This window comes from Myotis myotis, unplaced genomic scaffold, assembly GCF_014108235.1.
Source record: "Myotis myotis isolate mMyoMyo1 unplaced genomic scaffold, mMyoMyo1.p scaffold_m19_p_2, whole genome shotgun sequence".
NCBI lineage: Eukaryota > Metazoa > Chordata > Mammalia > Chiroptera > Vespertilionidae > Myotis > Myotis myotis.
Window position 1 is genome coordinate 132285334 of NW_023416324.1, and position 27440 is coordinate 132312773.

General features: G+C 42.3%; 2 protein-coding genes and 1 long non-coding RNA gene across 3 annotated transcripts in view; 2 read left to right on the top strand and 1 right to left on the bottom strand.

The window, feature by feature from the left end:
• The window catches only part of LOC118677322, a 49127-nt gene extending 38894 nt beyond the window's left edge, over positions 1-10233 (top strand). Inside the window, exon 7 of the long non-coding RNA XR_004974372.1 lies at positions 10038-10233. This is a non-coding gene — a long non-coding RNA (uncharacterized LOC118677322). The remainder of the gene's footprint in view (positions 1-10037) is intronic.
• A 3000-nt stretch (positions 10234-13233) lies between these two features.
• Positions 13234-17129, top strand: LOC118675676. The gene is made up of 3 exons (XM_036348507.1): positions 13234-13272; positions 15548-16207; positions 16961-17129. The coding sequence occupies exons 1-3, from the start codon at positions 13234-13236 to the stop codon at positions 17012-17014; spliced, it is 753 nt and encodes a 250-aa protein (XP_036204400.1). The 3' UTR covers positions 17015-17129.
• Positions 17130-25623: 8494 nt separating this feature from the next.
• LOC118675677 (zinc finger and SCAN domain-containing protein 4-like) lies at positions 25624-26610 on the bottom strand. The gene has a single exon (XM_036348508.1). The coding sequence runs from the start codon at positions 26608-26610 to the stop codon at positions 25624-25626; it is 987 nt and encodes a 328-aa protein (XP_036204401.1).
• Between the last annotated feature and the right edge of the window lie 830 nt (positions 26611-27440).

Genomic DNA, 27440 nt, shown 5'->3' on the forward strand with positions numbered 1-27440 from the left:
TTTTTTTTTTTAGGTATATTATTTATTTATTTATTTATTTTTATGTTCTTTTTTTTTTTAATTAAATCTTTATTGTTCAGATTATTACATTTGTTCCTCTTTTTTTTCCCCCCATAACTCCCCTCCTCCCAGTTCCCGCCCCACCCTCCGCCCTCACTCCCCACCCACTGTCCTCATCCATAGGTGCACGATTTTTGTCCAGTCTCTTCCCGCATCTCCCACACCCCTTTCCCCCCAGGAATAGTCAGTCCATTCCCTTTCTATGTCCCTGATTCTATTATAATCACCAGTTCATTCTGTTCATCAGATTATTTATTCACTTGATTCTTAGATTCACTTGTTGATAAATGCATATTTGTTGTTCATAATTTGTATCTTTACCTTTTTCTTCCTCTTCCTCTTCTTAAAGGATACCTTTCAGCATTTCATATAATCCTGGTTTGGTGGTGATGAACTCCTTTAGCTTTTCCTTATCTGTGAAGCTCTTTATCTGACCTTCAATTCTGAATGATAGCTTTGCTGGATAAAGTAATCTTGGTTGTAGGTTCTTGGTATTCATCACTTTGAATATTTCTTGCCACTCCCTTCTGGCCTGCAAAGTTTCTTTTGAGAAATCAGCTGACAGTCGTATGGGTATTCCCTTGTAGGTAACTGAGTTTCTTTCTCTTGCTGTTTTTAAGATTCTCTCTTTATCTTTTGCTCTTGGCATTTTAATGATGATGTGTCTTGGTGTGGTCCTCTTTGGATTCCTTTTGTTTGGGGTTCTCCGCGCTTCTTGGACCTGTAAGTCCATTTCTTTCACCAGGTGGGGGAAGTTTTCTGTCATTATTTCTTCAAATAGGTTTTCAATATCTTGCTCTCTCTCATCTTCTGGCACCCCTATAATTCTGATGTTGGTACGCTTGAAGCTGTCCCAGAGGCTCCTTACACTATCCTCGCATTTTTGGATTCTTTTTTCATTTTGCTTTTCCGGTTGGGTGTTTTTTGCTTCCTCGCATTTCAAATCATTGACTTGATTCTTGCGCTCCTCTGGTCTGCTGTCGGGAGTCTGTATAATATTCGTTATTTCAGTCCGAGTGTGCTTAATTTCTAGTTGGTTCCCCAATATAAGATCGAGGGTCTCATTAGTTTTCTTGTAGATCTCATTAAGTTTATCGGCGGCTTCTAAACAGTTCTTGAGAGACCTTAAAAGTGTGGTTCTGAACTCTATATCTTCCATTGACAATTTTGTCCTGTTTCTTTGTCTCCGCATTTTGTTATGCTTCCTTGGTGCACCCCCTAGTGGTCTTTGTTCGCAGTCTTATAGTTAAATCTTGATTGTTGTAGCTAATTCCAGGGAGGGTTTGACCTCCAGGCCAAGTGGCTATGAGAATCAGCTGTGTCAGCAGTGAGAGAACTTCTGTCCTCTAGGGAGGTGCTAATCTGGTGTTTGCCTGAGGCTATCCGGCAAAAGCCTCTGTGCAGGGCTTGGGCGGGGCGGGTCTAACAGGATCAACAGGGTGGGCCGGAGAGAGCAGTTATGGCGGCTCTCAGTCCTGTCCCCAGGGGCTCTGCCTCTCTGAGTCCCAGCACCCGCTGCAAAGCTCAGAGAGAAAGCTGCACTCGCTCTGACCGAAGCCAGACAGTCCCGCTTCTCCCGTTTGAGTCTGGGTCCCTAAAGACTCGCCCGGATCTGGAGCTCAGATTCTGCGACTCCCTCCCGATTGAAAACGTCAACCGCGCCCTCCGCCGCCAGCCCGCTCCGTGCACTCCGCACCTCAGAATTTGACTTCAGCACTGCGCCTCCTCTGAGTGTCCGTATGCGTTTCTCTTTCCTCCTAGTTGTAGGGCTTCCACTCAGCCAGCGTTCCTGTGGTTCTGGGTGATGTCCCTTCCGTTTTTTGGTTTCACTTTTGAAGTAGTTGTTCAAAGCAGCAAACTCCGGCGTTAACCTATGCCGCCATCTTGGTTCTCTTCCTGAGTTTCTAATAATACTTTTAATAATAGCATGACTTTTTTATTCTAATGATAATTATTAAAATAATTGTCACAACTGACATTTATTGGGTTATTTCTAAATGCTAGACTCTATAAATATTTCATAAGCCGAATCTCTCTTAATCTTCTCAGCAACCTTCGAGAATATGTGGTCTTATTATTTTTTATTTTGCAAATGAGAAAATGATCCCCAGCGAGATATCACACAGCTTACAAGTAGATAATTTATCTGAACCTCAACGTATAAGACAATGCCAGAGAAATCTAAGTTGTACAGCTGTCTAAATGTAAAACTCCCATTTTAAAGCATAAAACTACATTGAATTATAACAGTTTCCTATTGGGAAAGTGTAAATAATTATGTATATTGCTCCTCACAGTTCATAATAATCAATGCCTTTTTCATAGCTCGTGCTACAGTACATGTTTGATGAATGATTAAATGAATCAGCAGTAAAATATAGAGGAAGTACTAATGCTTGAATATTTTAAAAATAATTTTATTTCTTTATTATTTTTAATCATATTCAAAGTATTGAAGTGTGGATATTTGCTGATACTGTGTGGTGTGTGCAATTTCAATGTTTTGCATTCTTGACGGTTTATACATGGATCATTGGTGTTCCAGATGATTTTTTATATGGAAAGGATATAATATTTTGTACCACCTTTATCTGGAGTCATCCTGGTTCTTTTGAGAGAGACAGTCAGTAGGGGCCCAGGATCAGAGCCATGGGCTGATTGAGCAGGAACAAACATGGATGTGGCGGCAGGATACCTCCGCAGAGAGACAGGCTGCTCTATTTGCTCGCTGTCCAGGACAGCTTCATGAACCTGCTGCTTATAGCAATTTTTCTTGCTTCAGGAAATAAATCTGACAGTGTGATTTTCACATGGATTTAGGCTGTCGTTGCCAGTGCTCCCATGTTGTGCAGATAATTGAGAACTGATTAAAATATATACATTTTCCTTTAAGGTAATAGATGGAAATAATGGCTGTAAAGAAAATTAAATTGATTTCTTTGGGTTTGGGGAAATTAAATTTATAAAACTTTAGTGTATAATATCAAAAGTTCTTTGGGAAAAAAAAGAGTACAACACTAATTATATCACTCCGTTGTACCTGTTCCTCATTTTCTAACATTCAACAACTTAGCTTGGTAGTCAAGGCTCCCAACTCCCAGCCCCAGCATTATTCTTAGTCTTCAATTTGACTTCTTCCATGTGTTATTCAAGATCAAATTGAAGCCCTAACCGGTTTGGCTCAGTGGATAGAGCATCGGCCTGCAGATTCAAGGGTGCCAGGTTCGATTCTGGTCAAGGGCATGTACCTTGGTTGCGGGCACATAGGAGTGTGCAGGAGGGAGTGTGCAGGAGGCAGCTGACTGATGTTTCTAACGCTCTATCCCTCTCCCTTCCTCTCTGTAAAAAATCAATAAAATATATATTTTTTAAAAAAAGATCAAATTGAACTCTAAAGAATTTCCTGAACATTCACTATATTTTCAGTTCTTCATTTCTGTTAAAATTCTACTCATTTTTCTAGGATGCAACCTCCTTTATGAAGTACTGACTGATGCTTTCAAGTAAAGATGATCTATTCTTCTTATAAATCCCTTAATGCTTTGTGCTTTTCTCACAATACATGCCAAGTTTTCTTTTTAGTGCAGATATTTCTATATTTGCCATTTGTAAGTTCTTTGAGAGCCTGGGAAATAGCCTATTTTGTAAGGAGATTAGTCTGAGGAGTGATAAATTGATACATTGTGGGGACTGTGGAATTAGGTATGATGTACAAGAATCAGAAAATAGGAGGTCCAATCATCAGAGGATTACTGGTACTTAAGACAAGCCATTTAAAGTCAACTCAAATTTAAAAGGAGACCAAACATCTACACTAATAAAAGAGAAACATGGTAATTGGCTTATGATTGCTACCCTTTTCATTGGCTAATCAGCGAGATATGCAAATTAACTGTCAGCCAAGATGGTGGCCGGCAGCCAGGCAGCTTGAAACTAACATGAGGCTTGGTTGCCTCAGTGACAGAGGAAACCAACGTTCCCCGCCTGTGGCTGCAGGCCTCTGAACCTGCAGTTTGAAACATTGTAACAAATACAGCCGGACTTCAGCCAGTAGATTCGCAACATTGTATGCAAAGGCCAGAAACCTACTTTCAGCAGCGGAGGCCTAAGAGCTGGAGCCAAGCCTCAAGCTAAAGCTGGCCCAGAATAAACATAACAAAAAGGAAAAAAGGAGCGTTTGGGAGTTCAGTCACCCCCAGCCTGAAAACAGCCCTCAGCCCCTCACCCAGACTGGCCAGGCACCACAGTGGGGACCCCCACCCTGATCCAGGACACCCTTCAGGGCAAACGAGCCAGCCCCCACCCGTGCACCAGGCCTCTACCCTATATAGTAAAATGGTAATATGCCTCCCGGCACCGGGCTCAGCGGAGCTGCGAGGCCTCCCGGCACCGGGATCAGCATGACAGGGGGCAGTGCCCAAACACCCTGATCAGCCCTGCTCTGTGTGTGACAGGGGGCAGGGCCACAACCCTCCCCTACCCCCACCCCGGGCCCTGCACTGTGTGTGATGGGGTAGAGCCATAACCTCCCCATCGTCCCTGCCCGGAGTGTGACAGTGGCGGCGCCCCAATCCCCTGATTGGCCCTGCTCTGTGGGTGATAGAGGGCGGCGCTCCAACCCACTGATCTGCCCTGCTCTGTGTGTGACGGGACGGTGCCCCAACTCCCCTATCGGCCCTACTCTGTGAGTGACAGGAGGGAGCTCCCCAACCCCCCTGATGGGCCCTGCTCTGTGTGTGACAGGGGGTGGCGCCGCAACCCCCCAATCGGCCCTGCTCTGAGCCCGACCAGGGGCTGCACCTAGGGATTGGGCCTGCCCTCTGCCACCTGGGAGCAGGCCTAAGCCAGCATGTCGTTATCTCCCGAGGGGTCCCAGACTGCTAGAGGGCACAGGCCAGGCTGAGGGGCCCCCGCTTCCCCCCGAGTGCACAAATTTTTGTGCACTGGGCCTCTAGTATAGTAAATAAATGCTATGAACATATTTGATTGGGATTGTATCTTGAGAAAGAAAAATTAGGTTTTTTTCTTATATTTAATTTATATTTGAATAACAAGTCTATTGTAACTATTAGGATGAACAAAGAATCATTTAAGACATTTTTTGCCACTGATGTGATTTTCCTGACTAAACTGTAGCACATTAGTACATTTCATGTGTGAGTTTTTCAGATCATCATTTAGTGTCACCTTATAAAATTATTCATCAGTTTTCCCCAAACCTCTCTCAATCCTTTGTTATTTTGATTATTTCCTTTTAAATGGTGTTATCCTTGTTGACCTCTCACCTTTAGCTGTTAAATGGCAAGACTTGAAATTTTTTAAATTTGGTAATGATTGTTCTTGTGATTTAAGCAATCTCCAGTGTCATTCTCATTAACTTCATGAAATTTTGCATATCGTACTAGAAATTCAATATCTTTAAAAAATACTTTGTATTCTATTTGCCTTATAGACCAGTACTCAATGAAAGTCTCTCAGACAAAAATGAACTAAATAGCTGTGATGAATAATGTTAATTAGTAGGAATGTTTGAGCAGAGAATAACCTTATAAATGATCTGCTCATTGTGTATAATTTTATATTATTCTTCCCATACAGCATTGGACAATAAACTCTATGATGAGAATCGCCTCCTCAATGAGTATGCTGCATTGGCCTACTTCCCTGCCTATTTTTTCCTTGGTGTTCTTCCAAGGGTCTCTGAATATGATTGTACAGTTTGTGTCTGCAAAACGGTGCCCAGTGAGGCCATTGGACAAATGTTTCTTTCACTAAATCCAGCAAGAGCTGCATCTCCTTGAAGAAGAGATCCCTTTACTTGGCACAAAGTTCATGTCTACCTGTGGCATGCCTTTAAAAAAATATAACTAAGGCATTCCATAGGTTAAAGTTTCCCTGGTCCCATTATTCTTTTCTTGCTGACTTCTCTTCAGCCATGCAGTCCATCTTGCAGATTCTGCTGCTGTCCACGCAAATGGTTCATCAGGGCCTTGTGCTTGTTGCTATTTCTTCCACATGAGGGGCTCCTGATGAAAATGTTCATTGGCTCTCTTGTTCACATCATTGAGGTCTCTGCTCAAGGATCTGCTTCTCAGAAGGGTATTCTTTAATCACCAGCTGAAATATCATCGTTCATCATGTTCTATCCCCTGCACTTCTCTATTTTTCTTCTTGGCGCTGCTTTCCTTTTTTCTTTCTTTCTCCATAGTGTTGACATTATACTACATGTTTGGTTATGGCACCTAGAAGAATGCTCAACTAATATTTCTTGAATGAATGAATAATTTTGTAAACCATCAACTAACCTTAACTTCAACTCTCCAGGTTGAAGGAGAAGACAACTTGTTATTCAGAAGCTTTAGAGTTGTATGGGGATCTGTTTGTATTTAGCAGCTTCATGGTTTGGTCTAACAAGGTTTTTTGTTTGTTGTTTTAAAAAATGTTGTTTTATTCAGAAATTACTGTGTATGTTAGGGAAGTCTACCATCAATTTTAGCCAATTGACCACCATCTAATATTAAGAAATTTTATGTAGTTTCTTGTACCCAATAAGGATTATAGAGTCACCTACTGCCATGCCCTCAAAGAAAGCCAAGTGTGACTTGACTTGTAATGAAACACTCTGATCTGTGGTTTCATTTTGCCCATTGGTGGTGGCCTGTGATGACCAAGTAGCATGATGTACCAGTGGGACCTTGCAGAAGATATGCTGACATAGCAGTCAAGGGACTTTTTATCTGTTTGGGATTTCAGAGCAGAGTGCTTCCTGGACAACTTAATGAAGCTACTTAGAGATGAGCATTAGTTTTTCAAAATTAAAGAATAAATGAAATCCTACAAAAAGTTAAAAGAATAATAGAAGGAATATACATATATGTTTCCTTTAAGTGTTCTGATGTTTATCAGTTTGCCGCAGTTACTTTAAAATCTCTATCAATACATGCCTCTTTCATTTATACCTTTTTTTGCTGAAATATTTGAAATTAAGTTACAAACATAATGATATTTTACTCTAAATAGTTCAACAATCATAAGAATAAGGACATCCTTTTAAATGAACACAATATCATTTACATAGCTAAGATGTTGAAGAGCATCAGAGTAATATCTATTACCCAGTCTTTTTCTTTTTTTAAATATATTTTATTGATGTTTTACAGAGAGGAAGGGAGAGGCATAGAGAGTTAGAAACATCGATGAGAGAGAAACATCGATCAGCTGCCTCCTGCACACCCCCAACTGGGGATTTGCCTGCAACCCAGGTACATGCCCTTGACCAGAATCGAACCTGGGACCTTTCAGTCCACAGGCCGATGCTCTATCCACTGAGCCAAACCAGTTAGGGCATCTATTACCCAGTCTTATTCAAATTTCTCCAATAGTGCTACATATGTCACTTATAGTTGTATGACTATGGATTTTATTTACTTATTTTATTTAGCATCTAATCAAGGATCCCAATTTTAGGTGTCATGTCTTCTAAGTGTCCTCTCTTTAAAAAAAAAATTGCTTTTTAAATATGCTTTTTAATTGATTTTTGGAGAGTAACATCAATCATGACAGAGAATCGTTGATTAGCTGACTCCCGCAGGCCTCCTACTGAGGACTGAGCCCAGAGCCTGGGCATGTGGCCTGACCAGGAATCGAACAGGTGAACTCTTGGTTCCTGGATGGACACTCAACCACTCAGTCACACTGGCCAGCACTTAGAGTCCTTTTAATCTGTTACCTATCTCTTTGCTTTTGCTTTGTCCTCACCCCCTTGCCCTTCTTGAACCTTTAATAACTGGACAAGTTTGTCAAATCCAGGTCAAAATTTTTTGTAAAAAATTCTACAATTTGGACTTGTTTTTCTCATGACTAGTTTCAGGTTAAATATTTTTGTAGGAATACATCATAGTCATGGGTGGTATTGTATACTTCCTGTATGAAGATACATAGTTCTTATGTGTCCTATTGCTGGTGATGCTAACTTCGATCTTAATCTCTTGATTATGTTATTTTTCTTCATAATTAATAAATAGCTTGTGGGTGAAACTTTGAGAATGTGGGAATCCTTGTACCCTATGTTTTTAGCATCATTTGGTGATGCTTGCTTAAATCAATTTTTACATTGTTTGCAAAATGGTGATTTCCAAATTTTATCATGTCTTCTACATACAATAACTAGCATTCTTTTGTGTCAAAGAACTTTTCCTCCTTTCCACCCCGCATACATTTGATTGGATCTTTAAATAATACATTTTCATTTTCTTTAGAAAAAAAAAATATTCTAATTGTCTCAAATTTGGCTTGTTGGGTCTTTTAAACTTGCCCCTATATTTCTTGTTATATCCCCATTGAGTGTTTCTTGCTTTCTGACACTGTAAGAACATTTACTCTCACCACTGATTTTACTTGCTCAGCCATTTCTCCAAGGAACTCTACTTCCTTTATGTAGAGGATGGTATTTAGAAACTAGGATCTTGGTCCTAGATGAGCAAATTGATATTAGGATAGGCATGAGCAATTTCTACTTCTATTACATGCAGTCCACTTCTATCCTTCTTACTCATGTTCCTACTAGTACTTGTTTAATTTTGGATTTTATACAACTAGAGAATTTCCATCCTTTGCATTTAATTTAATTCAGCTAAGTATTTAATTTCAAATACTGCCACCTAAAATTCAATTTTATTCCTAAGAATTGGCAGAAAATGAAAATCGCTCTCTCTTTATCTGACAGCATGAGATCTCTAAAGTTTCATACTTCATTCAAGACTTAGTCACCTCTGTTTGTCTTTCATTTGATTTTTACAGATGTTCTGAAGCTTCCAAAATAAATAGAGATTTTCAGTGAACCACAATATCTGGAAGATAAAGCAAGTGCTTACCAGTTTGCTTTGCCATCTGTTCTGTTTTAGATTGGATAAATACATATTCAATCCCCCCACACAGCATGCATGTGTCACATACCTGTGGTGACTGGCTCTGATTCCATATGGTTGATTCTGATTATTTCATTACAATTGTTCAGATTTATAAACCCAGCAATTAAATAAACTCAGACATGTTAATACCTATGTAGCCCTTAATAACATGCCTCCAAAATAGTGTGGGAGATTTTACAAGACATTGTTTCATTGAAGGGACTATTATTAATTTAACAGAACATGTTATTCATGCATATTATTTTCAAAAGTTTATTTCTTTTTATATTTGTCAAGCCTTCATTTTAAAATAGATTAACTATACTGTATTTTGATTGTTCCAAAAGTGATGATGGTGAAAAGCAACAATACAAATCCCAGCTATTTTTTTCTACCAATGTTTCCATGCAGAGATTAAGAGTGTCTGTGACTGGTTTCTAGAGTGATAATTTCAATTGGCTCAAGTCCATTAACTGCAGGGAAAAACACCTGGCAAGGCGGTTGGTAGCAGCCCATTCTTGTTAACCTTTCAGCCTTCACAATAACTATCAGCAGGCACAGAGTCAGGTCCTCTAATAAGCTGGCATTAGAGCTGCTGACAGCTAATAAATAACATTATATGGGTTTCTAGGACTAAATAAAAGAAAATATTCTGATTAATTGGAATGAAAAATTTTCAAATTTCATAACCTTAGAATTGAATAATTTTCAGACATAGAAAATAAAATAAAGATCGATATGACCTCTTAGAAGACATATTTCTATGAATAAAATAGATTTTCAGAGTATATTATTTTGGCTACTTTAATCCAGTTTAATTTTCTGTTACTTACACTGCTCTTTTATTTTTAGTAAAAGGGAAAATAGCTAAGAAGTGGAAAACTTACAGTACCAACTCTAGAAGTAAAGCTTTAACTAGATTCTTCACACCTGTAAAATCATTTCTGCTAGGGAATTAGAGAAGCCTTTTAATCCCCTATAAATGTGGGAGATTAGACCTCAGTCCTGCAGGAGGAGCTGAAGAAGAGTATTTAAGAGCTTCACCACTGCCTTCTTTTTGCCTTGCAGGTGGAGTAAATCTATAAAGAGAACCTGTTTACCACTGGTTATGTGGGAGCTGAGATGGACATGAAGAGCCACAGGAGAAGACCAGAGCGGGAGAGTCACTAGAACAACTACGGTCCTGCAAAAGGTAGCCAGTTTGCATATAGGAAGCAAGATTCTAGAGGAACAAATTCAAGTAAGGTTCCCACTTTCTTGGCATGCAGGGAGCTTTGAAAGTAAAACAAAATTTTTTTCAAGGATGTAAATATTTACTAATTGGATAAATGTAGTAGGAAAATATGTTGAGATATTAACTATAATTCTTTATAGTGTATGGCCTTTTGTACTAGAGAAGGCAGCTACATGTTTCACATTAATGTTTCAGGGAATGGATATAACCAATATCAGAAGTGAAGAGAGAAAAGAACAAGAACTTTTGAAGGGATATTAGAAAGAACCTTTGAACTCCTCATTGGGAAGAAGGGCCTCTGGATCTTCCAAAGTTTGAGGTTTAAAAAGTCAAACAATGGAACTGGAAGGCCATGATAGACGGAATCAGTATTTTTCCATACTTAGTGATTCGATGAAATCTACTAAGAAGGACGGGATAATCAGAGGATAAGCAAGAAAGTTTATGTATGGTGGGTCCCTTATTCCTTCTCTCTACCCTTGCTTGAAACTGGGGAGGCATTGACAGATGCCAGATCTCAGAGCAAAATCCATTTCCTCTTTCCTATTGAGAACCCAAACAAGTCCCGAGATCCAGACCACCCCTTGTTCTCAGCATCTTGTGGAAGCGAAAGGCCAGTTCATATGGCATGTCTGAGATGAGAGAACTTGAGCAGCCTCACAGAATTTGTCATAACTTATGGAGGCGAGGGAGGGAAGTTGGTTGTTTCCTGTGCCCCTGAGAGACTGCGTAAGTTCCAGAGAGAGAGGGAGTAAGAGCCAGACCTGGAGCATTCCTAGAGGAAGGAGCATGAGAAAATGCAGAGGTAATTTGCATTAGTTAGTGACTAGGATTAGATGGGAACATGCTCATATGCTAGATGAGAATGCAGACAAGAAGAGTTCATGAGTAAGTAGCAATTCCATCACTTCATTCACTAACATTGAGGCATGACCTAAGAACCCGCAGCTTATGACAAAACCTCTGGAATAAAAGGAAATGGTCCTGACTTGATTAAGACTTTATTTTCAACGCTTGATCCAATGGGAACACAAAATACAAAGTTAAGTTAAATTATAGAAAAATAAACAAATCTTCACTTTTTGTCCACCTGAGTTTTGTGGAATGGGATTCATACCCATTACATTTTATATTTAAGTTATTTGTGTGTCAGCTTTAATAAATTTTATTAGAGAGTTCCTGAAGGATAGTGGTTGCCTCTCTTTCTGATTTCCAGGCATCTTGAAAATGGTAGGGACTTCATAAATATTTGTTTAATAGTATTAAATAGCTTAAACCAAAACCTTCCTAGTAGCAAAGTTTCTTAGCAATTTCACTCATCCACTACATTGAGCTTGCTGCTCAGGTATTTATGCTCATTCAGTGAGTCATCAGACATAATCAGCTACAGTTAAACTCAGCTACTCCAACGACGGCATGGAAAAGATGCAAATATGAAGGTCCTAATGACTTGTGCACATAGATACCTAGTCTCAACATCGGATATCTCTCTACTTCTTCAAGTACTGTCTGCATTTGGTTTCCAGCAACTTACCTAGCCTTCTTCCTACATTGTTCACTACTACTCAATTTCTTTTGCTGGTTTCTCCTTCCTTGATCTTATTTAGTTTCCAGGCTATAATTTCCATTGTGTCTACTGATGATTCACATACTTATACACCTGGCCCACATTTCTTGCCTTAGCTCTAATTGCCCCCTTGACCTGTGCATCATGTCTAATAAGCTTCTAAAAGTTGCCATGTCTGAAACTGAGCTCCTGATATACTCCCCAAGCTGGCTCCTCCAGCAGTTTGCTGCTATCTCAATAAAGGAGAATCTCCTATTTCTAGTTTCTCAGTCCAAAACCAAAAGATGCAATCCTTTTTTTTTTTTCTCCACTTAAACCTCACTTCCAAATCCACAGGAAAATGTATTTGACTTTACCTTCAAATATATCCAAAATCTGACCATTCTCATCACATCTATTGATGTCACACAAATCAAAGCCCTCAGCATCTACTGCCTGAATTCTTGTAACAGTCTCCCAGCAGGCCTCTGTTTCTAACCTTGTCTTCCTACAGTCTATTATCAACACAGTAGCTGGAGTTACCCTTTTAAATTATAATCAGATAAGGTCACTCTGCACTCAAATTTTTCATGTCTTTCTAATTCAGGGTAAAACCCTCCATCCTCACTATAATTCTCTTGATGTGATCTGTTTTCATATGACCTCTCAACTTTCATTTCTCTCTTTTAAGACCTCAGCCACTCTGGCTTCCTTGTCCTTTCTCATACATATTTGATATATTTTAAAGACCAGTCCTCTGTACTAGCTGCTCTCACAGCTTAAAATGTTATTCCCTATTATATTGACACTAGAGGCCTGGTGCACAGATTCGTGCACCAGTGGGGTCCTTTGGCCTGGCCTGCGGGGATTGGGCTGAAACTGGCTCTCCAACATCCCCCAAGGGGTTCCAGATTGTGAGAGGTTGGTTCTCAGGTGACCCACCCCAGAAATTGACCACAGCTCAGCTCAGCAGCTCCTGCATTGATCGTCTGCCCCTTGGTAGTCAGTGCACATCATAGCCACCGTCTGGTCAGTCAAAAGGTCTGATGGTCGCTTAGCCTTTTATATATACAGATTAGTGGCCTGGTGCACAAAATTCATGCATGGGGACGGAGCATTCCCTCAGCCCATCCTGCACCCTTTCCAATAGGGGACCCCTTGGGGGATGTCTGACTGCTGGTTTAGGCCTGATCCCACAGATATTGGGCCAACACCGGCGGTTGGACATCCCTCTTGCAATCTGGGACTGCTGGCTTCTAACGGCTCACCTGCCTGCCTGCCTGATCGCCCCTAACTGCCTCTGCCTGCCTGCCTGATTGCCCCTAACTGCCCTCCCCTGCCAGCCTAATCTCACCCCCAATTGCCCTCCCCTGCTGGCCTGGTTGCCCCTAACTGCCCTCCCCTGCTGGCCTGATCTCACCCCCAATGGCCCTCCCCTGCTGGCCTGATAGCCCCTAACTGCCTCTGCCTCAGCCCCCACCACCATGGCTTTGTCCGAAAGGAAGTCAGACATGTGGAAAATGGCCGGTCGACCTGTTCTAATTAGCATATTACCCTTTTATTAGTAAAGATAGATTATAAAGGATAGGATTGCTTAAATGGGGGGAGGGGGGAGCCTTTTTTAGCAGGAGGAGATGCTCTTGGCAGACAAAAACACATAATACCTATATCTGGACTTATAGCCAGCCATATGCACTGTATTGCCAAACCAGTCATTAAAAAATTGAACCACTTTCATACACCTTAAACCAAACAGCTGTTTCCCTTAAAACCCCTCCTCAGCCTCCACCTTAGGTTCTGCCTTCTCAGTTCACCCAGATTAGGTTCTGATTGGTCGGTTTCTCTGCCAGTCAGGGTCAAAAGCTCCGCCTCCTAGGCAGCCATTGGCTCCTGGCACTTCACCCAGATTTGGTTCTGATTGGTTGGTTTCTATGCCAGTCAGCATCTCTGGGCCTATCTCTGGGCCTTATCAAAGAGGCAGAGCTGATCAGCAGCCCCTGAGGAGGCCCAGAGAGAAACAGAGGCATGGCTGCTGGCGAAGCTGGGAGAGGAAGAGAAAGGCAACGGCTGATCAACAGTTGCAATGGAGGCTGGGGATCAGAGCCTGCTTCTCTCTCTGCAGGCCTCTCTCTGTGCCTGATCTGTAGCCCCCTTGGCAGTCAGTGCTGGGTCTCTGTGCTAGTGACCCAGCACTGACTTCCAGTGTTCGGTTGAGCCTTGGTTGTTATGGACCCTGACTCTTGGGGTTCCCTCAGCCCAGCCTGCACCCTCTCTAATCAGGGACCCAGTGGGGGATATCTGACTGCTGATTTAGCCCGATCCCTGTGGGGATTGAGAGAACAACCCTTTCACAATCTGGGACCGCTGGCTCTTAACCGCTCACCTGCCTGCCTGCCTGATTGCCCCTAACTGCCTCTTCCTGCCTGCCTAATCGCCCCTAACCTCTCTGCCTGTCTGCCTGATCACCCCTAACTGTCTCTGCCTGCCTGCCTGGTTGCCCCCAAATGCCCTCCCCTGCCAGCCTGATTGCCCCCAACTACCCTTCCCTTCTGGCCTGATCCCCCTAATTGACCTCCCCTGCCAGCCTGATCTCCCTAACTGCTCTCTCCTGCTGGCCTGATTGCCCCTAACTGCCTCTGCCTCAGCCCTGAGACCATGCCTTTGTCCAGAAGGATGTCTGGAAGGTCTCCTGGTCTAATTAGCATATTACTCTTTTATTAGTATAGATTTTGCAATAAGAAAGGCAAAAACCATTTTAAAAGAAAATTTGCTGTGGCTCATGTCTAAAGTTTATCAAATCTGAACCTTTACTATAAACCTCAGCCTTCCAATGAGGAATTCTTCAAATGCAACCTGAGCTGTGGACCCTGAGCAGGATACCTCTCTTCAAAGTTCCTTATCCGCCCCATCCCCTGCCTTGCCCCCAGCCCCTGGCCCATTATTTTTTCCAAGCAGACTCAGCATCTTGAAAGCCCAGTATTCTCATTCAGGAGCTGTTAGAGTGCAAGAATGCATTTTAAAGGATATTTCACAACCCAGAGCACTTTTTAAGTTTCTCAAAGATAAGTGGATGGTCACTGAACATGGATGCAAAATGCATTTTACACGAAAAAGGAGTTACTTAAATGTTATTTTTAGAAGATTTTTTCTCCTCATCAAAATAATACAGGATCATTAGTAGAAAATTTTAAAGAATAGTATAAAGAAAAAGAAACCACTTCTCTCCACTATCCCAGGTTAACCACTGTCAACATTTCAAAGTATTTCCTTTTGTCTTTTGTAAATTTATATATCCAAATACCTTTTTGAGGTGATACTATTTATTTATTTTAATATATTTTGTATTGACATCAGAGAGGAAGGGAGAGGAAGGGAGATAATAACATCAATGATGAGAAAGAATCATTGAGCAGCTGCATCCTACACACCCCCTACTGGGGATGGAGCCCACAACCAGGGCAGGTGCCTTGACAGGGAATCCATGCATGACCTCCTGGTTCATAGATGAATGTGCAAGCACTGAGCACGCAAGATGATACTATGTATTACGTGTGTATCCCTACTTGTTTTCTTTTAGTTATGGTGTATGTATTTCACTACATCTATAACCACATTTTTTCCCATTTATTAAGGCACTGTTTATTTTTCCCAGCTTTACTGAGAAATAATTGATATAACCACTGTATAAGTTTAAGGCAGACTGCACGATGGTTTGGTTTACATACATTGTGAAATGATTACCACAATGGGTTCAGCTAACGTAACAAACCAAAACTGAAATCTCTAATGTAATTTAAGTTAGCGCAGAGACAGCCAGCACCACCCGCTCAGGGACGACATTCACCTCCGTGTCACCACCAGGAAGCGGCTGGACGCCCACAGCAGCTGCTCCAGCGCATCCACGCTGATGCCATCCAGGAAGCAGCACAGCGGCTCCTCCGGCTCCAAGGCGCCCCCTGCTGCGCACAGCCCCTGGGTCAGGTCCGCAGTGGTGGGGCGCACTGCCTGTGGGGCCCCTGGCTGGCAGGCCGGGTCCTGTGGGAAGAAGACTCCGGCGGGAATCAAAAGCGAAAGCTGCCCCGTTGGGGGAAAGCAGAACCGCTGCAGCCTTGCCACCCCTCGGGCCAGCAGCTGAGTGGAGCTCAGCACCTTCCCTGGGCGCCCCCGCAGAGGCGGCCGGCCAGCCCGACCAGGAGATCATCCCGCCATCAGGCCCCACGCCCTGGTGGTGCCCGGACAGCTCACGGCCCCTGCGGGCAGCTCTCGGGGTGCGGGGAGAGAAGGTGCCTCTCAGGGCCCTTCACTTCGAGGATGGAGGGCGACGCCGCATGCGTTCTCCTCCTGGGGCCGGTATGTGAGCGAGACTCCACTGAGCAGAGATTTTTTGCCCGGCACTTCCATCGGATGGGATGCGATGGCCCCTGGGAGGCTGTGCCGTCCTGGTTCACAATGAGAAAGGTACTGTGCTGAGCGGTTTTCCAATCGGACCTTCCTCTTCCTTCCCCAGCACACTCCAAACCTACTCTGGCCGACCACCTCAACCCCGCAGACCCTTAAGACCTTCCTACCTATTTTGTTGGCTTTCCCCCATCAACCGTGCACCCAATTGTGTTGCCTAGGGGCGCCCCTAACCGCTCCCTGTAGGGTGGGGACAGCCAGGGGAGCGGCCATGGTGTTGCGGGAAAGCGGGCTGCGCCTTCCATCAGTGGCCAGCCAGGCACAGGCGCATGGAGGTGAAGTCTCTGCATTCGCTTTCCCACAGGCCTGAGCCAGAGCAGCCGGGGATGAGCTGGTGATAACCCAACGTCCTGCCACCCACACGGATTCCCCTGTTCACCATCACTGATCCATTGGAGCTTGTGGGGGAGGAGGTACCAAGAGGTCAGCAGTTCAGCCCCTGGCCAGCTGCCCCCCACACAAGCCTGCTGCGAGCACAGCCTGGGCGTTAGGTCAAGCCTTCGGTCCTTATGGATGTTACGGACCCTGGCTCTTTATATATATAGATAGTTAGTTCCCTTACTTCCTTCATAATTTTATTCAAAAGTCATCTTTTTAGTAAAACTTCCATTGCCACTACCTAGAATTTCAGTGCTGACCTTCATATTTCATAGGGCCTTTCTCTGTTTTATAAATTCTTCTTAGATATCATCATTTATTCAGATATATATTTTACTTATTTATCTTGTTTATTGTTTGTCTCCTGCTTGACAGTGTTTTGTTCACCACATGATATCTGGCCCTACAGTAGTGCTTGACATATGGTAAGTACTCCATAAATATTTGTTGAGAGATCATTTAGTAAATAAATGTGTATTTACTAAACTATTACCAGTTTCTTTTTTAGTTTCACTAATTCATGACCATATGAAATAAAACTATGCTACTAACAAAATTTCTTTACATGGATTTTGTTCTTTTTCATTACAAAACCCAGTGTTAAAAATGCTTCTGTAATGCAAGTTTGTATATGATAAAATATACTGTCTGAGTACAATGCTATCAGGAAAAACTCTGTTAGTAATTAACATAAAGGTTATTTTGCATCCTTGTAAATTGGTTCTTTATCCTAGAATGGTTTCTGGACCAAATAATAAAATAAGCATTATGTTTTGGAATAAAAGCTATGTTTTTGTATACAAACTTCTGTTTGCTTTGTTCTTTGTTTATGCTATTGTGTGTGTGTGTGTTTTTTAAACTAGAATTTTCAACATCCTCATTTTTATCCATGGAAAATCTACGTATTAACGGTGTGATATTTTAATACTTTGATAAATTGTTTTTTATGAATAAACTGATTTTTTATGTTCGCCATTATGGCATCAGGGAAGGAAAGAAGGACAATGATCTCTCTGAGAGGAGAGTTTGATGCTGGGGAGAAAGGTGATGGAATTTGAGATCTACCTTCCAATGCTTCAAAGCCCCAGAGTGGGGAAGAAGTTCACTGCGCGTGGAGACAGGAAAACTAAGGGCTGAGGGCTGTGGCCTTGCTTAGCATTTGGTACTCCACTAGGAAACCGATGTTCCAGGGCTCCTCTGGCCAACAGGCAGCAGCTCAGCACAGTCAATATGGTGGTGGTGCGCTATGGTGGTGGTGCGCTCTGCTGGAGAGAAGTTCTTGCTGACATGTGCATGCTGCTTTAGCTCCTGCATGGGCACTGGCTTAAGGGCCACAAAAGAACCTACTGTTAAGATGAAAGATATGGCAGTGACTCTGAGGGGTGTTCAAAATCAGGGAGCAGAGTGAAAGCTGAGTCAACTTGGACTGGCAAGGTATCAGGACAACCTGAGAAATTTAGGATCACAAGGACAGAGCCATAGAACAGGCTAACACTGGGTGAGTGATCCCCAGCTGACACACCCAATGGTGAGACTGAGGCTAGAAAGCCTCCCTCCCACAGTACTCAACGTCATCTAAGCTGCAATATACCAGGGGCCAGCAATTTGTAGCTCATAGACCAATATTGCCTGTTGCATGTTCTGTAAGAATGGTTGAAAAAAATCAGAATATTTTGTAACACTTGAATATGATATAAAAATCGCATTTCATATAAAGTATCCATAAATAAAGTTTGATTAGAACACAGCCATACTCATTTATTTACATCTTGTCTATTGTTGCTTTCTTGCTACAGTAGCAGGGTTGAGTAGTTGCAATAGAGACTGTATGGCAAATAAAACCTAAAGTAAACTGTCTGGCCATTTACAGATACAGTTTGCACACCCTTACAATATGTCATCTTAGAAACTAGCCTAAGGAGAAAGAAAGGATTCTGAAAAACTGAGGCATAACCTGAAAGAGACTGAATTAACCCCAAGAGATCACTAAATTTTTTAATTCACAAAATATAATTAGATTCGATAAAGATTAGGTTTAGCAAAGAATTTCTATGCCAATTCTTTCACATGTTCTTAAGTGGCTCAATGGGGCATTCTCAGGTACAGGGTGATTTCTAGACCCTCAGCAGACTCAGTGCAGATGTACTCGCACCTTTGATGGTACTTCACAAGTATCAAACACATAAAGAAGTTATTAGAACCCAAGTTTATGAAACCTCTAGGCAAAACTATAAAATAGCTGTTTTGTTTTTTATTCTTTCACTCTACTTCCAAGTCTGTTGGCAGCCCTATTTCCATCTTGCTAAGGTATCAGTCTCACTAAGGCTGTTTTATTGATGTCTTGTGTCATTTCCTCCCGGTTGACCTTCCTTATTGTCCACAAGAGGATGGAAACACCTCATTCATTTACACTGAAATATGAATATAGTGATAGTTATGAATATCTTTAATCTTTCAGATATATATTTCTTAAAGAATAGTTTATTGATTTTTAGAGAGAGAGGAAGGGAGAAGAGAGAAACATTGATGTGAGAGTGCAACATCAATTGGCTGCCTCCTGCATGCCCCCTCCTGGGTATTGAGCCTGCAACCTGGGCATGTACACTGACCAGGAATTGAACCAGTAACCTTTGATGCATAGGACGATGCCCAACTGAGCCACACTGGCCAGGACAAGTCTCCCAGATATTTTGAAAACAGTGGTTTGTTAATGCCAAGGAATAAATTCCTGATGGAAGAACTTAAGGGGTAATTTTGGTTATGTGCTTTTAGAATTTAAACTGTGGATTCATGCCAACATAATAGGTCAGTTTGTGAGGAATACATGTTTATATGTTATGTGTGATATTTTTCTTTCTTTGTTTTTAAAATTTACATTACTTCAATTTTAAAGGGGAGAAAATGAAAAAAGGTAAAAGTTAATGTTAACTTCAAAGCCTATTTTCTTAAATTAAGAATATGTTAAAAATCCTAACCACTACTTGACCCTATTTTCTATGTTTGAAATACATTTTTGTAAATGACCTAGTTGTTTGTTTTTTTTCCTTTTCTAAATAATTGCTGCGTTTCCTATACACAGGCCCTAAAGGCTTCAGCAACCTAGTCCTTTCTTTAAGCCACAAGGTTAAATGGCCCAATTTAGCTATGCCAGCGTTCTTCTTGGTAAAGTTAGCAACTCATTGTGCCGAGTTAACCTTGAAGTTATTTGATGTTAAATCAGTTTTACTTGGGAATGTTTTTTCACTCCCCTCCCCCCCCCCCAGCCAAGGTCCTTTTTATTCTGTCGTATAATTTGCTGCCAAATTAAATGATGCATTTAAATAAAATGACCAAAGATAATGACTATAACAAGGGAGAGACCAGAACAATTGCTGTTGTAATATCATTCCAATCTGAATGACCCTGCTGTGTTAGAGTCATGAAACAAGGGGTGTCAACTCATGGTAACCTGCCACTTTTTGTCAGCCAAATAATGGAAGTTTCTAGTGGATTGGCATTTAAAGAAAAGTTGACCAAAGAACAAGTATTTGTTATAATACAGGCTCAGGAATAACCACACATTAATTGGAAGTAGAGTATAAAATGTACTCAAGGTAATCATAAAACTGAATGACATTGAAAGTATATTTCTTACTAGAACTTACGTAGCATGGTAAAATAATGACGAAGAACACTTGTGTGCACCAAACTGTCCTGGCTACAAGTGTGGTGAAGGATAAGGGAGGCAGAGGTGGAGGTGGGTGGAGATGAACTTATGGGAGGAAAATGGGCAACATCTGCAATAGTGCCAATATTGAAAATTTTAAATAATAATAAAAAATTAAAAATGAAAGCAATTGGCAAGACATCTTTCAAAGACAATTATATTTATAAATTTAGAAATTGAATTTTTGTGGTGAAAAAGCAGTTGCAGAGCTTCCAGACTAATGACAACCTTAGAAGAATATCCTTTCTTCCTTCCTCCTTCCGTCCTTCTTTCCTTACTTTTTTCCTTCCTAAAGTGAGAAGATGCTGGAGGGTATTGTTATTTGCCTCACTTGCACAAAGGGAACTTGTATAACTTTACTTTTATCTTTCAGGTATCAGAATTTAGCACCTATATATACTTGATTTAAATTAATTAATCTCTAATACAAATGGACTATATTTTACAACTCCTTTCTGTCACTTTTTTTCCCTGCACTTTTTTTAATGCATCATTATTAGATGTTTTGTTTCATAAGTAAAAAGATTTGCTTTTTAAAAATTTGACTTTCTGTGTACTTTCTTAATTTATTTTTAAGTAGGAAGTCTCATAATTTCCTTTATAGCTTCTTTTTTTCCTCATATGATATATCATATGATATTAATGCCTTAGTTTATGGACTTTACTTCATGAATATGAGTCTATTGAGACTAGATTTTGATTTTGTTATTCTTATATGTCCTTGGATTCTTTTCCACAAGGTCAATATTTTTGTTTTATAATCAGAGGCCAAATTTAAAGTTCACCATCTGTTTATCAAAATTCATCAAATAATCAGTTTGCATGCCCTATGCCAATTATATACCCTTTTCTCAGTAATAGTATATATAATTTTCTGCCATCTATCTGTAATATCAATCCTGTATTCTGTAGGGAAAGAAAAAATAATTTTCCTAAGTTCTTGGCCTGGTGTCCCTGTAACAAAAGAGAGATTACCAAGAGAAAACAAACAGAAGTTTATTAACAGGTATAACCTGTATACATGGACAATAATCCAGGGAAAAATGAGTGACTCTCAGATGTGGTTTAGAATTCAGGCTTAAATACCATGTTTAGTTAAAGGCAAAAGTGGGGAGGGTGTGAGGGAGGCAAGTTGCAGGGAGATGACCAGGAAAAGTATGGTAAACAAGTGTAAGCTTTGTTATATAGATTTAAGTTGGTGCCTTTTCCATTGATAAGTGTTTCTAGTGAATCGTGCTTTTTTTCTTGGACAAAATTGAAGATTTCCTCCTTTGGGAACCCATGAGAAGGCAGGATTCTTTGGAAAAGACAATGATGCTGGGAAAAATAGAAGGCACAGGAAAAGAGGAAGACCAAATATGAAGATAGATTGACTTTATAGAAGCCGCAGGTGGGAGTCTGCGGGGGCTGAGCAGGGCTGTTGACAGAACATTGTGAACATCACTCATTCATAAGGTCACCAGGAGGCAGAGGACCCAACAGCATGTAACACACACACACACCCTTACACACAGAGGCTTCCTTTATAAATGTAAATTTTCCTTACAAACTAGTAACTTCTACTTCATTTTCAGAATTCCTCCTGTGTCTGCTATTTCTCAAAATAATCAGCTCAAAATAATTCAATTTAAAAGAGACATATTTTAGGGTGGCATATTCTGCCACTCTTCAGTCCTTTTCAGTTTTGATATTTGTGATTCTTAATTTTATAATTAAAGGAAAAAACTTGAAGTATTTTCAATAAAATTTAAAAAGTTTATGAGGAAAAAAATAGGATATTTGAAAAAAATGGACTTTAAAGATTTATTAGTAACTACTAGTGAGTGGCAACTAAATGTCAGAAAAACATACAAGAAAACATCCAACTCTTCCTTCTTTTATTTGGGGCTCCTCCCCTTGCATTTGACAGTGTTTTCGATCTTGTTTAGATTACCAAAACAAAATTCAACACAGCTCTGTTCTAATTTTAGTACTGCTGATTGACTCTGATTTCTAAAATGCCCCTACCCTTTCCTTAGATTGCACTATTTTGATTCTCTTTCTATCTCTCTTAAGTTTTTCCATGTCTTTGTCTTCCCTCTTAAATCAGTATTTGTTGCAGTAATATATAGAAATGTTTAGAAATGCTTTAAAAATGCCTGAAAAATATTAAGAAGGTTTTAAAATGTTTTCCTTGAAACTTAAAGTGTGATATTAAGGACACATTCCGCACTGCCCACATTCCGCATGTGTCCCTCATAGATAAGGATTTGAACTTCAGTTCTGACTCAGAGTGACTTGCTAAGATAACCATTTGAGTGAGTGATGTACTCTCCCTAGATAACCACACGTAGCCCCTTGCCCTGTTTGAGATTAACATGTGTGCACTGACGTAATTCATTGATAGCCACCTGAACTGCTGAGGGTGCGGTACAGGCTTTAAAAATGGGGGTCCTGACCAGAACGGTGCTCGCCTGTTGAGACAGCCACAAAGGCACGTCCTCTTGTCAGTTTGGCAAGTGATGCTGCTCCACGCTCCTCTCTCAGCCAGAAGTACAGCCAGTACCTCCCTTTTGAGATGCAACCGAGCTCTTGGGTGAGGAACGCTAGCCCCCCGTATCCGGACCGGACCAGCCCAGCTGCTGGATCCCAGAGGACAGCACTACTGGGATCCCCAATAAGCCTATACCGGCAGCACCAGGAACTGTGTGAGTAATAAAGTGCTGTGTGATTTGCAGCTGCATATGTTTCATGTGGTGTAATTACTCCAGCAGTTAATTGAATTATTTTGCATAAGCTTAAAATTAAAATTAAAGCTTCTGGTCTTTTCGGTCCTAGGCCTGCCCTTGGTTCTGCTTGCGTAGAGTAGCCTCTTTGCTAGTAACTACTTGAATGTCCCACACCTGCACGGTTAAAGTTTATCTCAAGGGACGCCTTAGATAAACACCCCAGATCCTTTCCCAGGATCTACTTGGGACAGTATTTCTCCAAGTATGATTCTTAGTTCATTTGTATGCTTAATAATTATTAGAATAGGATTCCTATTAAATATGCAGATTTTTTATCCCAGGCCTGGCATCCTAGGGAGAAATCTCCTAATGGTGGAGTCCAAGAATCTGCCTTGTTTCTCTGAATGCATTTCACTCACAGTAAAGTGAGACCTGTTACTTTAAATCATGGGCTATTTCAGGATTCTTCCACATTTCTGCCTTAGTCACACTAAAATTCTCCCTATTGTCCAAAAATTCATTGAACCTATCCAGGCTTCAATGCTTGTGTCCATTCCAATCTCACTCTCGAGTCTCAGACTTCTATCTCTCCTTGGAGGGCTCACAAAACTTCAAATTCCCCTTGAACCCGGTCTGCGCCCTGCCTTCCCTCTTGCAGTGATTGACATCACTTACATCTACACAGTTGCCAGAACAAGCAATTGGGAGGTAATCCTAATTTTTGTCTTTTCCCCTACATTTATTCACTGTCAGGCTTCTATTTATTTTGCTTTCTAACTATTTGTACATTCCATCCAATTCTCTCCATTACTACTGTTATCATTGAACAAAATTATTATAATAGTAATTTCAATGTTTCCGCAGACCCTAACAATGTCCCATGTATGTCCCTCTCAGGTCTTAACCTAATCACTTCTCTAATTAAAAGCTTTCAGAAGCTCTCATTGATTTTTTTCTTTTAAAAATATAAAATATAAACTCCTTTGTGTGGCTTACAGTGCCCTTCATGATCTGATCATTGCCTATCTCTCCAATTTATTTTTTACTATTCCCAGCATTATGCTTTATAATTTGGTCATACTAAGTTTCTTATATTTTCTTTAAGCTTCCATACTGTTTCTTGCCTTTGGGCATTTATGTAGAATATTCTTTCTGCCTAGACTCCTATTCCCTACCCTCTTTACTCTGATAGTTTCTACTTAACATTTATGTCTCATCTCTTCTGGAATGCTTTTTCCTCACCTCTGGAGTGGGCACAGCATCACAACAGTTTCATAAATGAGAAAGAAGAAAAGATGTTACTGATACTGTTATAACTTGGTTATTAAATAACAGGAAATAAATAAAGGGAACACTAAATAATGTAGACATGCCATTTATATAGCTTTGCCAGAAAGCTACAGTCTGTTCTCTGAGTCTGTTCCCTACAGATCACTGTGGGGAGGGGCTGGACAATAGATGAGTCTGGGTGATGTAGGAAGATGAGTAGCTGTCAGTCATATCTGGGAACAAGTCAGAGGCCAAAATAGGTGTGGCCACTGCAAATGTGGGAAGATCTGGACAAAGGGACTTTTCTCTCTCTTGCTTTCACCTCTCCTGCTTGCCTGTACTCCTGGGTCTGCTGTTGCAGGGGGCGTACTCCCTTGCACTTGCCCATGTGGCCAACAGCTATAAGGGACCCACACAATGGACTGATGGACTGAATCTAGCCTGATGCTACATTGGACTCAACTTCACCATGAAAACAGAGACTCTGGACACTGCTCCTGCTTTTAGCTCTATTAAGCCCCCAGCTGTACATTTTCCAGGACTGGGTTGCAGACAATGGGATTTTACACACCAAGGGATGTAATTCAATGCAAATAAAATCCATTCATTCTCCTGTGGCAGTCTTAGAAAATTCACTTTCTAAAGATATCACTAGAACTCCACTTCCACTAATGTCGGGGAAATTGTACTCACTGATTTCTCCAGTAACAGCACCAGGCAGCACTACTCTAACATTTTATTTCTTTCACAGTGTTTTACAGAATTGGGTCAAATAGTTACTGGTAGCTGCAAGGGAGGCTGGGAATGAAAGTATCTTTCAAAAAACATGAGACATCAAGTTTAGTTTACACAGATCATGATTCATCACTCAAACCAGAGGTATTATCTTTTTTTTTTTTTTTAGCCTGCAAACCGAGTCTTTACTTTATAGCCAGATTCCATGAGGCAAAGTAAGGGTGTGGCCAAGATGTTTACAATGTTCTCATGGGTTTTGAATCTACTCAATTACATGCACCTGATCAAGCTTTGTTTACTTGCTGCACCTCCTGCAGCCCATATCACTAGTCACGTGGGAGCCCCTTTCCACACCACTTCAGACGCATTTCTGGATTTTAAGAAATAAACAATACACTTTTATTTATTCAACAACTATTGGTCATTAGAAACGTGTCAGCCACTTTCTCGGGCACATTCCCGGGGTTGTGGGCTTCATCCCCAGTGGGGGGCATGCAGGAAGCAGGTGATCAATGACTCTCTCGTCATTGATGTTTCTCTCCCTCTCCCTTCCTCCCTGAAATCAACAAAAGTATAAAACAAAGTAAATAACATAAAATAAATATATCTACACACACACATTACAGGGAGGAAGCTCCGGGCGTGGAGGCCCTGGATATGGAGGCCCTGGGCACGGAGTCCCTGGGCATAGAGTCTCTGAACGTGGAGCCCCCGGACGTGGTGTCCCCGGGCGTGGAGGCCCCAGATTCGGAGGCCTTCCTCTGGTGCATCCGCAGGTGGCGGTGGTAGGTGGAGGCCTGGCGGTAGGTCCTCCCGCACTGAGCGCACGCGTAGGGCTTGGCGCCCGTGTGGATGCGCTCGTGCGCCAGCAGGTTGGTCCGGTGGCTGAAGGCGCGGTCGCAGCGGCTGCAGCGGAAGGGCTTCTCCTTCGCGTGGATCAGCTCGTGCACGCGCAGGTCCGAGGCCTGGAAGAAGCCTTTGCCGCACGTGGCGCAAGCGAAGGGCCGCTCGTTGTTGTGCCTCCTCTGGTGCAGCTGGAACCGACAGAGGTACCTGAAAACCTGGGGACACTGGTCGCACCGGTACAGCTTCCGGGCGCCCCCCACCTCCCGGGGCGCCTCCTCCCGGGGAGGCTCTTCCTGGGCAGTGGGGGCGCCCGGACTTGCTGAACCGGAGCTGCGTGGACTCTCCCCGGACACTTTGCTCTCTGCGGGGCCCTGAGGACTCTCTTCCTCCGGGATGAGCATAAAGGGGGGTTGGTGGTCTGGACTGGAAAGGTTGTCGCCATCTTCATCTGCATCTCCTGGTGCTGCTGGTCGGGGTGTCTCTGGGGGAGTCGGGGAGGGGGTCCCCCTGGCGGCGGCTGCTGAGCGCTGCTCCTGGAGGTGGGCCAGGACCTGTCCTATGGGCATGTTCTCTGAGAACAGGGCTTCCTGCTCCTCCATGCTGACATGGACCATGCTAGGGGACCTCAGTTCCTCATCCCCCAGGTGCTCTATGAACGCCTCCATGTCTCTGCCACTGGACTCCCACTTTTCCTGCCAGGCGGCCCTCTCGCTGCTGGGCCTGTTGAGCACGAACTGCTCCACTGACAGTTGGTAAATCATCTCCTGCTTACTGTGCTTGTCTGGCTGCAGCCACGAGCAGAAAGACCAAAAGATGCCCCGCAGCTCCACCGTCCCGTGCCCGTGGCTGCCGTTGTTCAATGAGATGAGCCCAGGGCTGGGGAAGCCGACCTCCTCCGCCTCCTCTCCCTCCTGGTTGACGGGTCCTCCGCGAGATCGAAGCGTGAAGTTTCCTGCCCCCGGACCGTTCCTGGCTGGTTCGTCTTGAGATGCCATTCTCCTCACGGACACAGACGTTCACGCTAGGTGATCCTGGCCCAACGCTGAGCTGCTGTGGGGCTTGGCTGTCAGTGATGGTGGCTCTGATGTGCTTCCCAAGGCTCCTGCCTTTTAAACGGCCCGCGGTCCGAAATGAGATTAAAGCCTGTGATGGGATAAACTCAGCCTGTGAGGGTTGTCTGGTGGCATCTAGGCCTCCAGGCTCCATCTCTAACACCGGGTCTACACCCTCTGGGCAGGAGCCAGGGGCCATCCTCACACACACTCCTTGTCTGCAGGGCCATCGGACCTTCTCACTAAGGGGCATACAAAGGTGAGCGTCGTCTCATGGACATTCTGGTCAGGGTTGGTCATAAGCGAGTCTCCCACAGATATGGAGAGAGAGAGAGAGAGAGAGAGAGAGAGAGAGAGAGAGAGAGAGAGAGAGAGAGAGAGAGAGAGAGAGAGAGAGAGAGAGAGAGAGAGAGAGAGAGAGAGAACGCAGAGAAAGAGAGAGAGAGCACAGAGAGACTCCTGCCTCAGCCACTGAGCCATACAGGCCCAGCTCCTACTAATTTCCTAATCCTATCTTTCTTGATAACAGATCAAGAAAG